The sequence below is a fragment of the Rattus norvegicus genome, chromosome 11, assembly GCF_021556685.1.
Source record: "Rattus norvegicus strain SHRSP/BbbUtx chromosome 11, alternate assembly SHRSP_T2T, whole genome shotgun sequence".
Taxonomy (NCBI): Eukaryota; Metazoa; Chordata; class Mammalia; order Rodentia; family Muridae; genus Rattus; species Rattus norvegicus.
Genome location: NC_141544.1, coordinates 82,492,366 through 82,507,127, shown reverse-complemented (window position 1 = coordinate 82,507,127; position 14,762 = coordinate 82,492,366). Strand labels below are relative to the sequence as shown.

At 42.8% G+C, this 14,762-nt stretch overlaps 1 protein-coding gene and 1 non-coding gene across 4 annotated transcripts in view; one reads left to right on the top strand and one right to left on the bottom strand.

Annotated features, from left to right (window-relative positions):
• Window positions 1-14,762, bottom strand: part of Pak2 (p21 (RAC1) activated kinase 2) — a 61,272-nt gene that overhangs the window by 36,734 nt on the left and 9,776 nt on the right. For all 3 annotated transcript variants that reach the window (NM_001393703.1, XM_087575985.1, NM_053306.4), the window contains 1 exon segment: window positions 2,074-2,281. In NM_001393703.1, coding sequence (NP_001380632.1) covers window positions 2,074-2,260 — 187 coding nt within the window. In that variant the 5' untranslated portion in view covers window positions 2,261-2,281.
• On the top strand, window positions 12,216-12,345 carry LOC120095749 (small nucleolar RNA SNORA17). Its single transcript, XR_015633803.1, has one exon. It is a non-coding gene; the product is annotated as a small nucleolar RNA SNORA17 (small nucleolar RNA).

Below are 14,762 nucleotides of genomic sequence, written 5' to 3'. Positions count from 1 at the left end.
TATGTAAGTGCTGCGGTCAGAACTCAGACCTTCAGGCTTCCAGCACAAGCACTTTACCCACCACTGTCCCATATTGCCTCCCCCCCACCCCCCCTTGTGTGTGTTTAAGTAAGAGGACAGTTGGTTCTCTTTCATTATGTGGATGTTGGGGCTTCATTCAAAGTGCCATTCTTATATCAGCAATGTTTTAGTTTCATTGTCTTTCACTGACATTGTACCTGCAATCAGGAACCAAGAAAGAAGAATGCTTCTGCCTTTCACTCAGCTCCCTTTTCCCACTTAGACAGTCCAGGATTCTAACCAGGGAAAACACCGCCCACAGTGGGCAGGTGTTCCCATCTTGATTATGATCAAGGTAACACTGAGACTAATAAGACTAATGAGTAGGTACCCTCAATATCACTGCTATAGTTTAGCTATGACTTTTCTCTAAAAGTTTATCTCCTGGAGGCCTGACTTCCAGTCAGCAGTATAGAAAAAGGGGGTGCAGTTCTACATGCCTGAAATCATTCACGTTCTTTCAGAGGTGGAAGCAGGAAGACCAGCAGTCACAAGACCTGTCATAGCTACATACAGAGACTGATGTCAGTCTCAGCTACAGGAGACTGTCTAAAGACAAAACAAAAAACCCAAACAACAACAATAAACATATAGAGAGGGGCCTGCAACTCTAAGGGGAAGGACCTCACAGAAGTACCTGGGTCACGACCACCTTCAGAATGGATTAATATTACTGCCCATAGCACAATGACTTCTGAGTGAGCACAATCCCACAAAAGCCCGCTCCTGGATTTGAATAGTCTCACAGGATCCTCTTCTGAATCTTCACCATGCTGTGACCCTGTCTTTATCAGGCACCTGGGCTATGCTGTTTATAGTTTCTAGCCACCAGAGGCACAGACAAACCTCTTTTGGGGAAGTGGAGTAAGAGTTGAGACAGGGTTTTACTTATAGAGCCTTGGATGACCTGGAGCTTAATATGTAAATCAAGCTGGTCTCCAACTAGTGAAGATCAACCTGCCCGTGCCCGTGCCCGTGCCCCTGCCTGCTGAGTGATGGGATTAAAGGTGTGTACCACCATACCTACATAAAGTACCTAGACTTAGATACTTTGTTAAAGCTACTCAGAATAGACCAGGGAAATCAAAAATCTCATTAATGTAATGTTAGGAAGCTGTAAAAATATTTCAGAGAACAAAGTGCAGAAATTCACCATCTGCAGCAAGCACATTAAACAATCAGTCACCGTTAATAAGGTGATCTTGCTAGGTATGGCAGCACATGCCTGCAGCCAGGAGGAGCAACAGCTTGGCTAGATGGTAAGACTATGAATGAATGAATGAATGAATGAGTTTATTTGTTTGTTGTTTTTAGAGACAGGGTCTCTCTAAATACCTCTTAGCTGGCTTTGAATTCTTGTGCTCAAGTGATTCTCCTGTCTCAATCTTCCAAGTTCTTTTTTTTTGTTTGTTTTTGTTTTTTAAAGATTTATTTATTCTATATAAGTACACTGTAGCAGTCTTCACACACACCGGAAGAGGGCATCAGATCATTACAGATGGCTGTGAGCCACCACGTGGTTGCTGGGATTTGAACTCAGGACCTCTGGAAGAGCAGTCAGTGTTCTTAACCACTGAGCCGTCTCTCCAGTCCAGCCTTCCAAGTTCTAAGTGAGAGGTGTGCCACCAAGCCCACGGAGATTCTGTTTAATAGTGCCTATGACCAGCATCAAGTGTTTCCATTCTTTTTTCGGATTTATTTATTTTTACTTTACATGTATGGGTGTACGCCTGCATGTATGTATGCACCAGGTGCATTCCTGATGTAGGTGGAGCCTATAGAGGCCGGAAAAGAGTGTTGGATCCCCTGGAGTTGGAGTTACAGACTGGTAAAGTGTCCTGTGGGTGCTGGGAGTCATCCCAGGTCGCCCTCTGCCAGAGCAGCCAGTGCTCTGGACTCCTGCCATGTCGGCAGCCCCCATGTTTCTTATATTTGTAATTCACATGAAGATATCAAGATGGGCAAGGAATCATAAGCCAGTGTGAGGCTTCTCAAGTTGCAGCAGCTGTTTACCTTTTTCTGTGCTTGAGAATATGGAGATGATTTTGTTCCTCGGTTTTTTTTCCTCTGGAACAGAAGGCAAAGGCTTCAAACTGTGATTGGCTGATAAAGGATCCTTTCCTCCAGTGCTAAAAATGGTGCTGCTCATCCGCACTGGAGGTGCTGGGGGCTTGTCCTCTAGCTCCCCGTTATCAGACATGATTCAGAATTAGGAAACGGCCTGAAAGAGACAATCCCCAAAGCACCAATTAATTACAAGCTGAAAGACAGCACCATCACAGCTGCGAATTAGAAAAATATAATCCAGTTAGTGACATTTGCAAAATTTTTAATAAAAGATAAAACAAATTTCATAAAACCAATCAATCCTCACTAAATAGCCACAGAAATGTTTGAAGAGCATGTTCACACTAACTCATTACAAGCAATTTACCTAGCGATTCTGAGATGATTCCAGAATACAAAAGAAACGTTTGTGTACTGCCTCATTTTCCTCACCAAGATACAAACTAAATCACCAGGGAGGAAGAACCCTTAGCTGAGGAACTGCCTCATCAGACTGGCCTGTGGATAAACCTGTGGCTGGTGTCTTGGCTAAAGACTAATGTGGGAGGGCCCAGCCCACTGCTGGCAGTGCTGCCCCTGGGTGGGTCCTGGGCCATATAAGAAAGCAAGCTGTGCAAGGCATGGGGAAGAACAAGCTAATAAGCAGTATTCCTCCTGGTTTCTGCCTCAAGCTCTCGCCTTAGCTCTGCCTGGTAACAGACTGCAATCTGTAAACCAAATTAACATATCCTTCCTCAGACTGGTTTCAGTCAGTATTTTAATTTTTGTTTATTTTAAAATTTCCACGTAATATCAGTGTTTCAACACAGCATTAGAGAAGCAAAATAGAACCATTTGTATTTTTTATGATTTAATTTTATTGTATGTGCTATGTTTTGCCTGTGTTGTAGACAGCTATGAACTGCCATGTGGCTACTAGAAATCAAGCCATCTCTCCAGCCCATTTGTTTTTAAGTAATCAGACCTAAACTTGTAGGGCTCCTCCTGCCTCATAAATTCTAGGATTACAGGAATGGCACATCACATAATATGGAATCTTAAGAAAAACAGATATAAAACAGAAATTAATCCAACCAAAGAAGTAACAGACCTCTAAAATGAAACCTTTAAAACATCAAAGAAATTGAACACCAGAAGATGGAAAAAACCTGCCACACTTGGATTAGTACAATTAGTGTTATAAAATGGCCACCTTACCAAAGCGATCTGCTCATTCAAGGCAACCATCAAAATTTCAATGCCACTCCTAACAGAAATAGGAAAAAGAATCTTAAAGTTAACAAGGAAGCACAAAAGACCCAGGGAGTCAAAGCAATCCTTATCAGAATTAAGAATTCTGGAGGTAACACCATACTTGACTCCAACTGACACTATGAAGCCAGGGTAATAATGACAGCACAAAACCAGACATCCAGAGCAGCTGAACAGAAGACTCAGATATGAAACCCTGCAACTACAAAAACCTCATGTTTGACAAAGATGCTAAGAATACTACATTGGAGAAAAGATAGCCTCTTCAACAAATGGTGCTAGGAAAACTGAATGTCCATATACAGAAGAATTAGATTCTTATATCTCACAAAAATCAACCTGAAATGGATCAAAGATCTTACTATAAGATTGAAATTCTGAAACTGCTAGAGGGAAAATGATTTAAGATGCTGGCATGTGCAAGGAAGTGCTGAACAGGGCCCTTAAATTCTGAAACTGCTAAAGGAAAAACTAGGGCAAACACTTAACACTGTTCTGAATGAACTCCTCTCACTCAGGAAATAAGGTCAACAAACGACAAACGGGACATCATGAAATTAGAGCTTCTTCACAATAAAGGAAATAGTTAATCAAGTGAGAGACAGCCCAGATAATAAGGGAAAACACTTGGTGAGGTTCAGTGTCACACGAGTGTATTCAAGCCTTCTGCTACTGAAGCTCAGGGTCACCTACAAACAAAACAACTAAATCACACACATACAAAGACAAAAACCTCAAATACTTGAACTAAGTTTAATATTTTGTTTTGGGTTTCTTTCTACCCATGTGGCCCATGAACTGCAGGCTGGACATTCTTGACAGAATATACAAAGAAGTAAAAAATAAACAAAAACCCTAAATAACAACAACAACAAAACCCAAATCAAGCAGCACAATCAATCAATGGGCTAATGAAAGTAACAGACAGGCCTCACAAAGTAAGGACCAGCGGGGTGGGGGTGGGGGGTGGCGCTCAGTAGGCAGAGTTGCTCACACCCAGGCCTGACCACACTTGATAGACTCCTATAAGGTGACAGCAGGAGAACTCAATTCCAACCTTATCCTCCAGCACTGTGGCATTCAGACACATGGACACAAAACAAATCTGAACACAGACAGCAATATGACGAATGCCCAATCTCAATAAACCATTGGGGAAATGCAAATCAAAGCTAGGCTGAGATTCCAGCTTAACGGTAATCAGAATGGCAGTCACTAAGGGAACAAGTAACAATAAATGCTATTAAAGAGTCCAAAGAGGACTCAAGCATTGCTGGTGGGAGTGTAAACTAGTTCATCTGTTATGAAAGCAGTGGTGGAGTTCACCAAAAACCCAAAACAAGAACTTCTGTAAGCCCTGGCTGTATCATTGATGGCTCTGCCAACAGACTCCAAGCCAACGTGTCACGGAGACATTAGAAGGCCAGTGCTCACTGCAACACTAGTCAAAGGAACTACACCATGGCATGAACCATAGGCATCCAACAAGAGGATCAAGAAAACCGGAGCTATCTGACCCAGGAGTATCTAATGGGACAAAAGGATCTAATGGGAAAGTCAAGGAAGAGGGAGCACAGGGCATTGTAGGGAATCAAAGACTCAAATACAACAGTGTACTAGGACTAAAATTTACGGAATGTGCTGTGCATACAAGATCAGTCTCTGAAAATATGAAATATGAAACCTGACTGGTATGAGTACAGTGATAAAGTTAAATGTATAGCAAGCCCGAGCATCAGTGTGACTGTAATGCCAAGACTCTTACCTTTAATACCCTGCTCAGATAGACAGATAACATCTTTCTCATAGCTAACTTGGTGGACATTTTAACTCCACTTGCATACATGTATAGATATATATTTTGTCTTTTATATTTTTAAAAAATTGTGTGTGTGCTTGTGTGAGTATATTCTGCCTGTGTGGGGGTGCCTGAGGTAGCCAAAAGAGGACATCTAATCCACTGGAACTGGAGTTACTAGAGGTTGTGACTCACCTGATGAAGGTGCCAATAACTGAACTTTGTCCCCTAACTGCTAAGCTATCTCCAAGTCTAAGCCTTGTCTTTGTTACTTAATCTTGAGAGTGTGTATGCACACATACGGAGGTCAGAGGACAACTTCATGTATGAGCCCTTTGCTTTCCACCAGGTTTTGAGCCAGAGTCATTTATTGCTGTGCATGCCAGGCTCTCTGGCTCATGAGTCTCTGAGGTATTTTCCTGTTTCTGTCTCCCATCTTGTTACAGGAACACCAGGAATGTGCTACTATGGATACTGGGGATCCAAACTCAAGGCCTGACACCAGCTTTGTGTGTTCTACCTACCAAATCATCCATCCACCCACCCGCCCATCCATCCACCCATCCATCCATCCAGGATGAACATGAAGGAGTGTGTGTAGGTCAGAAAACAACCTGAGACAGTGAATTTGCTCCTTTTTCTGTGTGGGTCCTGAGGATCAGACTCAGGTCATCAGGCTTGGAGGTGGCTACCCTGACCAGCTGAGCTCTAGTCTGTCTTATAAAAACTGTGGAGTACAGCAGTAGAAGATCCCTACAGTACACAAATTCAAGTACATATGTTAGAAACCAAACAACTCCTCAGTAAGCAAGGTACCGAATGGTAACTGGATCTTGATGTTTTATGAGAAAACTTTTATCTACAACAAAAATGAAAGTAACTATATCCAGACAAAATTTAAAATAATCTTTATTTTTTTCAAGTTAGCTCAAATTCTAGGACTTGGGGAAAAGTAGCTATGATCTGAGAACAACTGGGAGAGATAGACATTATTCCTCCCTCTGAACCGTGCAGCTTTCCTTTCTTCTAGAGATCACGTCACACGCACTACCTACTCTGGCACGTTACTCTGACATATACTATCTGCCACACTGGAGAGCCGAGTATCAAGAAGTAAGACTTACCTAAAACCTGCACACAGATCTCGTACTAGTACCAAACCCTAAGCTTACAAAAACTGTAGAGTACAGCAGTAGAAGATCTCTACCTTACATCAGTTCTGACGTAAAAGTCTGTATGTTAGAAAACCAACATTCCTTATGCTTTTCTCTATACTAATCCAGTGTGCTGGATAACTTCTGGCACTGAATTATAACTGTGACAAATAGTCAATGACCTATGTCACTTCCCTCCCCAACTACACTCAGCCTGAAGGGCAAGGACTGTGCCTATCTTAGGCAGGACTGCTGACTGACTCATGTTGACCACACTCTAGTCCCCAATGAAGCCTATCCTTCCTGAATATAGTGGTCATTTTCTCACACAGCAGTTCACTAGACACAGATAAAGCATGACATAGTAACAGGATTACCTTTGAAAAGATTTGTGCTTGCCCCTCACAGCTGATTTATGGCCTTCGTTTCTTTCCCACAAAGCAGCTTTTGGGCAATGCTTCTTCTATAGACAGTATTAAGTGCCTGTAAAGTCCCTAGTAAGGTTTGGCTGAAATTCTTTAATCTTGTATTTTAGACAAGTATAACAGACGCAAGAACAATTCACAGGATTGGAGATGTAGCTTAATTGGTAGAGAGTGCTTTAGTGTGCAAAACTCTGGCTTCAATCCCCAGTACTGTACAAAACCAGACAAAGGGATGCACACATCATACCACAGAGAGGTTGGAGGCAAGGAGTTCAAAGTCATCCTTGGATGCATAGAGAGTTGAACGCAGCCTGAGATACACAAGACCCTGTCCCCAGACCAAAACAAGTCAAACAAACTTCACAATAACATGATAATTTATCCTATATTCTGTTTTACCACTACTCAAAAATGCTACATTAAAAAAAAAAAAGGCAAGTAAATAGCGCCTCTCTACAATCTGTTCACTTTTTGACACTTTTCAGTAACAATCAAGTAGGCAAAACAAAAAGTGTGCCCAAAACACACTGTACTCTTTAACAGGCCCATTGTTTAACTGTGGTGAGCCTCAAACACAAACAATTCCTCAACTGTGTATTGAAGAAGACCAGAGGTAGCTACATACGACAGAAATAAAGAGGTGGTATCTGGAATCAGTCAGTCTCACTGGTGGAAATGAATTTATTATTATCTACTGGGATCAACTGTGGCACAGAAGTGAAAAACACATTACCAGAAAACATGGTTCATGATTCAAAATATTACTTAAGTTTTAAATGTGTTTCCAGGAGCTTATTAATATAATAACATTGACCAGAACTCTAATAATCTCTTCATGAGCTGACACCATTGCATCCCAAACCTTAGGAACCTCTGTGAGCATACATAAATATAGACGAAACAAGCCCAAACTACCTGCAGGTGCCGCCACACACTGAGACAGAGGCTCCACACTGGGAAGGAAGTGATGCGTTCACCTGGTGAGTATGCCAGTCAGAACGTCAGGCCAAGATGGCAAAGCGCCAAAGCAAGGGCACGATGCAGAGAGGTGCAGAAACGCAGGGAGGACTTGTAAGGAGACTGCACCCAATTCAGATTAACACAAGTCCATGGGACCGATTAAAAGATTTATGCCATGGGGCCAGGGAGATGGCTCAATGGGCAAAGATACTTTCTGCCAAGCCTGACAACTTGGTTCTTTCTATCTCCAGAAACTACATGGTGCAGAGAATGCCTACATCTACCTACAAACTGTCCTCTGACTTACACACACACACACACACACACACACACACACACACACATTAAATAAATAGAAAAGCAAAAGCTTTAAAATTTTAGTACACAAAGCTAGTAAATGAAACAAGATTTCAGTGAATCCAAAAACAAACTGAAAATAGACACTCTAAATAGTGAGTGGGCCAAGCCTACTAATTCTCAATGATGTTTGACTAGACCTACCACGCTTCTACTTTGATGGGAGACAGAAGGAGATAGGCAACAATGCCAGACTTTGCCTAAGTCTGAAAGCTATACTATAAGTCCCTTTTACATAAAGAGGATCTAAAAAGCTACAGTCTACAGGGACAAATTAAAAATAAACCTCTCTGGCATAAAAGAAGGAAAAAAACCTTAACTACCTCCACCATCCTTTGATTGCTGTGTAGTGAAGGTTGGCCTTCAACTTGTGATTCTCCTGAACACTGAGGATGCGGAAATGAACCACCACATCCATTCTGAAGAGTCAAAAACAGAACAAGCCAGTATAAAACCTCTTCAGGAAAATGAGCTTTAAACTCTTATCAACTAATACTCATGGATACATACATACACTGGCAACAGGGTCTGGTGTATCAGGCTGACTTGAAACTTGTTATTTATGGAGTATGATATTCAACTGTTTAGACAGAGTCTCACCCTTTAGCTCTCAAAGTCAAGTGTTGGGATTAGGCATAGCCACCAAGTCTGGCAACTTTAAACTTCAGTCTTCCTGCTTCCATTTTCCAAGTGCTGGGATTACAGGTGTGCTTGACCACAGCTACTTTTTAAGGTTTATTTTCTGTGTATAAATGTTTGCCTGCATGTAAATGTATGAGTACCCCATATATGCCTGGTGCTGATGGAGGTCGGGGGCATCCAATCTCCTGGATCTGGAGTTACGGACAGACCACTGTGAGCTGCCATGTGGAGGGCAGAGAATGAAATGTGAACGGCTGAACAAAGCTGACTGAACAGTGACTGCTAACTTTCATCTTGTCTTCATATATTCAATGACAACTACAACGGGAACTTTCTGTACTGCATATTAAACAAACAGACTAAATTAGGACAATGCCACTATATTACCTAATATGATGTATCTTATTTCCTCTCCTGAGGGGGAAGACACTAACTTTATAGGTTTACAGAGGGAGGATGGAAAGGCTCCCAACCAACATAGTCCAGGTGGACCTGAACCTTCCACCTGCCTGCCTCAGCTACAGATTGCTGGGATCACATGTGTACCACCATGTCTGGCATATCTTTTTTGAATTATCTAGAAGTACATAGCAAGGTATTACACAGACAACAAAACCTGAAAATGTTTTTCAGATGAACAATGATAGCCACATTAAGCAAACTGCTCCCATTCATTCAAGTTGTATCTTGAAAACAAAGTGAACCTTTCCTTTAGTCACCAGCAAACTGATCAACACTATGAATTGTCTGTTCTTTCACAAAAGCAGGGTGGGGAATGGCAGATGTGCAAAGTATTTTGAAGTTTCACCAGCTACTTTCCTTGTTGCTGTAATAAAATACCTAATAAAAAGAGCTTACAGAAGAAACGTTTATTTTGGCTCACAGTTTGAGTGTACAGCCCATTGTGGTAGGGAAGGTGTGGTGGCAGGAAATGAGGCTGCTGGCCACACTGAAGCCACATTCAGGAGGCAGAGCCAAAACCCTAGTTCTCAGCTTCTTTCTCCTTTTTTATTCAGTCTAGGATACTAGCCCATGGGATGGTTATGTCCAGAGTTGGTTCTTCCCACAACACACTTAGTCCAGATACCCCTCTCACAGATACACAGAGTTTTGTTTCCATGGTTATTATAAATCCTGTCAGGGTCACAACCAATGTTAACCATCACATCATCTAAATAAATTTCTATTACAAAACTCTTTTGTCTCCAAGTGTTATTTATCACGAATAGTTGCCTATAAAATTCAAGAAAAGGTTAAAGGCTATCATTGATTGATTGATTTTTTTCCCCCAAGATAGGGTTTCTCTGTAGCTCTGGCTGTCCTGGAACTCACTTTGTTGACCAGGCTGGCCTCCAATTCAGAGATTCGCCTGTCTCCGCTCCCTGGTGTGCACCACTACCACCTGGCTGAGACGAGCTTGGATGAAACTGTCATTTATAATAACATTCAAAGTAGAAAGTTCCTATGACACATTCTCAATTCACTGTATTTCTCTTATCTCATTTTAATTATTGCATGATACCCCAACACCAAAAGAAAAGTTTTTAACCATGTCATTTCTTTATTGAACTGGTTGAAACAATTTGCCATTCATGTCTTTAAAAAGTAGTACTTATTTAAAAGTACTACACGTGAGTCAGGGGAAAGGGGAGCATCCTTCAATGCACACTGCAGGTTTCCGAGCCCCCAGTTTACCCACCTGACTCCTTTCCTTCACACTGACTGCAATCAGTCCAGCTCAACAGGCACCTCACTGAGCTGGACACCACGCTACAAGCCCATGGCCAAGTGAGTCTTCCTGGAACTAGAAGCCTGCTAAGGCCAGTAGACTTTGTTTACTGTTTAAAACCTTAAAAGACTCCATGGTGCCTATGAACTCAGTGGGGTGCCCTAGACTCTACACATGGCTTGGGAACTGGGGGCTAACAGGTCTAAAAGGGGAAAATGTACTGAAAGACATTAAAGCCCTAGGTGGAAAGAGACATTAATGTTTATGAAGTTACTCAAAATTGTAAAGAATCACCATTCCCCAAACTGATCTACAGATACCTTCCAATCCTCATCAATTCTATGATGCCTCTGTGAAACAATGGGACAAATTCTAAAACATATGGGAGACCAAAGGCTCAGGATGCCTTGGAAGAATAAGTATATAGGTATATAATTATGTTTAGCTCACCTTAATAGGAAAACATTTTATAGTATAAAATTAGTTTCTGATACTGTGTTACTTGTAGCTTTTCAGATCCTCTGGGCTCATCTTGCTCAAGCTACTACCCCAGCAAACAGCTTTTTGTTGAGGTCAACTTTTTTATTCAGGTACAGCATAGTAAAATTCACAACACTGCCATGGTTTTTTTTTTTCCTTTTCTTTTTTTCGGAGCTGGGGACCGAACCCAGGGCCTTGTGCTTGCTAGGCAAGCGCTCTACCACTGAGCTAAATCCCCAACCCCACAACACTGCCATGTTACGCTGCACCGACACATAAAATCTGGTAGTGCACACTGTGTTGGATGGGACAATGCAGAAACTACTGGTTACACTTCCCTTTAGGTGCTATTACTCCTTCCAGGGTTCACTCCCCCACTCTGTCTAATTCTGCTTAGAGGGATCCAGGCAAAGGAGCAGATCTACGGTCACATTCATTCCCTCTCCCTCTCTCCCTTGCAAGTGAAGGTACATAGGCAGGGGTATACCATGGGACATACAGTAACTTCCATGACGAGGTGTTTTCTATGCTTGTTTTATTGTGTGTTTGTGTGTTATTTTAGAGGGGAGTATCAAGGACAGAGGGCTAATATGAGGGGACAGGGAGATGAATGGGACTGGGATATATAATGTGAAACTCACAAGGTAAAAACAAACAAACAAACAAGCAAGCAAACAACCCCTACCCCAAAAAAGTTTCAGGTCAGCCTGAGCTATATAACAAGACACCTCTTTTCATTTTGACATTTTTATTATTTTGTTTGGAATAATAATAATGATGATAATGATAGTAATAATAATAATTTTTTAAGGAGAAGAGGGCTAGAGAGATAGCTGAGTGGTTAAGAGCACAAGTTGCTCTCCCAGAGAGATTGAGTCAAATCCCCCATCCACATGAGTAACTCTAGTTTTAGGGGATCATATGCCCCTCCTCTGGTCTCTATGAGCACAGCAATGCACAGACATCTATGCAGGCAAAACACTATACATATAAAATAAAAATTTTTTTTATTTTATGAAAAAAATAACTAGGCTTTGCAGAATATACCAATGTTCCTTTTTTTCCTTTTTTCTTTTTTTTTAAGATTTATTTATTTTATGTATACAAGTACACTGTAGCTGTCTTCAGACCAGAAGAGGGCATCGGATCTCTTTACAGATGGTTGTGAGCCACCATGTGGTTGCTGGGAATCGAACTCAGGACCTCTGGAAGAGCAGTCAGTGTTCTTAACCACTGAGCCATCTCTCCAGCCCTATACTAATGTTTCTAAAACAAGTTTTATAAGCTCTAACCCTGTCCTGAAAGGTGTTGCACGTGTGGCTGCTGTGTCACCTGTGTATGAGTAGGTGACAGAGAAGACAGGCTATGTGTAGTCTCAGTGTTCTGACTTGTGAACACCTGCATGATTAAGAGCCTAACATTTCCAGAAAACAGCGAGGCTGAGATAACAATCCTGTGCCAGGGGGACATGGACAGGGAGCTTGCCTGAGGTGACCACCAATCTGGTACCAGGCAGGCCTTGGAGGGCAGGCCATACCCAAGATAAACCCTGCCTGGTACCAGTGCGTGAGCAGGGCATAGCACTCTGGACAACCCCAGTCACTCAGAGGTCCAGGTGCCACTAAGCAGAGCAAGTAGGTGGTGGAGAAATAGAAGAGAAAGAGAAACTGAAGGATGTGGGCACAATGAAGAGAGGCAGCACTGGAAAGCCGAGGGTAGTGAGGAACGGCCTGATGTGAAGTAACTGGTGATGCCACCTGAGACCCTTGAGGGGTCCTGGCCTGTGCTGCCACTAGGGTCATATGTGTCCATGGCCCTGCAGCAACAGGGCCTGTTTCCACCAAAGGCCAGGCTAATGTCCCTGGTCAGGGTTGCTGCTTGGGGACATGCTGATGTCTGAAGGTTGTGCAGAACTGGCCCCACCCCTCATCTGGGTATCATGGGAGAGTTGGCCCTAGGGGTATGAGAGCAGAAGAGCTGCCCCTGCCCTTAGCCAGCTGTAGTACCGGGGAGAGCAGGCTCAACATTTCAGGAGTTGGAGGTGGGCTGGCTCAGAGGATATGAGCATGGGAGCGCTCTCCCCTGTGTTGGCATGGGCAAGGGAGAGATACCTCCTGCCCCTTACCCCTTACCACCTGCAGCAGGAGGGAGATCTGACCCTGGTATCATGAGAGTAGCCCTGCCCCTTGCCTGAGCAGCACAGAGAGTTGATCCTGGTATGTTTGGGAGGAACAGAGAGGCAAGCTGGCCCGGAGGGCATGAGTGTAGGAAAGCTAGCTCCGCCACTTGTCTGCAGTGTGGTGACGTGTGCAAGGGAGAGATGCCTCCCCTCCCCTCCATCATCTCTGCCATCCATGGCAAGAGGGAGAGCTGGTTCAGGGTCATGAAAGTGGGAGAACTGGCCATATCCCTCACTGACTGTAACCTCAGAAGAGTGGGCCCTGCACCTCACCTGGGCAGCAGGGTAGAGTTGCTTCTGGTTGTGCCTGTGGTTGTGGTAAGTGTTGCTAGTGAGCCTGCCTGCAGAGGAGGCTGACCATCTCAGACACTTCTCAGATCCAGGGCTTTGAGTTGGCCAACAACTACCCCACTGAGTAACTGCTGGAGTGTATAAAGGGGCCAGCCCCACAGATCCAAAACTACAGGATCTCCATGATACAGGGCAACAAACAACAGGATATCCTTGAGGATTCCTCTCTGAGGAGTCTCAGTGAGATTCCAGTATTGATAGGCTAGCAGAAAGAAGCCAAAGGCCTCGTACCAGACCAATGAGTCATTGCAAAAAGCCATTTTGCAAGAAAAGAAATATGGACAAGAGGGTATACTGTAACACACATTGTAGCTTCCATAACAGATATTCTTTTCCTCTGTTGAGGGGGTAGGTTGCAAGAGTGGGACTGGGGTACACAATGAAAATGCACAAAGAACCAATAAGTTTTTAGATTGTAAATGTGATCTGAATGATGGAAGTGTCACTGGAGTGGTCGCACAGCTTTGGAGAGCGGCTACTTTAGAAGGTGACAAAACCACTTACACACTCTGCTATGTTCTAGAAAAGAGTCACTTTTATGATCTATCTTATGATTCACTTTTATCTGCATTTTATTTCATCTTTCTTTTTTCTTTGATACATGGTCTCACCATGTAGTTCTGGCTGTTCTAGAGCTCACTACATAGACCAGGCTGTCCTCAAACTCATAGAGACACACCTGCCTCTGCTTCCTGCGTGCTGGGGTTAAAGTTGTGCACCACCGCCACACCAGGCTGCTGTCACAGTTCTGTGTACAAGTATGTGTGTCCCAAACATTTATCCAGATTTACTCTTCTAGTAACTAATGACAAAAGTAATCAAAGTAAAAATATGGGACTAGAGAGATGGCTCAGCGGTTAAGAGCACTGGCTGCTCTTCCAGAGGTCCTGAGTTCAATTCCCAGCAACCACATGGTGGCTCGCAACCATCTGTAATGGGATCTGATGCCCTCTTCTGCTGTGTCTGAAGATAGTCACAATATATTCATATAAAATTTTTTAAATAAATAAAAAATAAAGTAAAACTACTTAGTTATTTCCTATTTTTAACAAATTAACATTTTAGAATATGATTTTTAAAATCATTTGAGTTTTCATACCTTGCTCTAGTTTTCAGTTCCCAAACCAGATTTCTCGTTCACTCCAGCCTGTCTTATGCATTACCCAACTATCCTCTCATTTGCTCTTCACTCTCAGACTTGCAGGCCTATCCCTCACAGGGCACGTAGTAACTTTAGAAATAGCACATGCTTTGGTTCACTGTATAAAAGCTTTTCAAGGGGTTTGGGATAAAGCCCAATGACACCTTC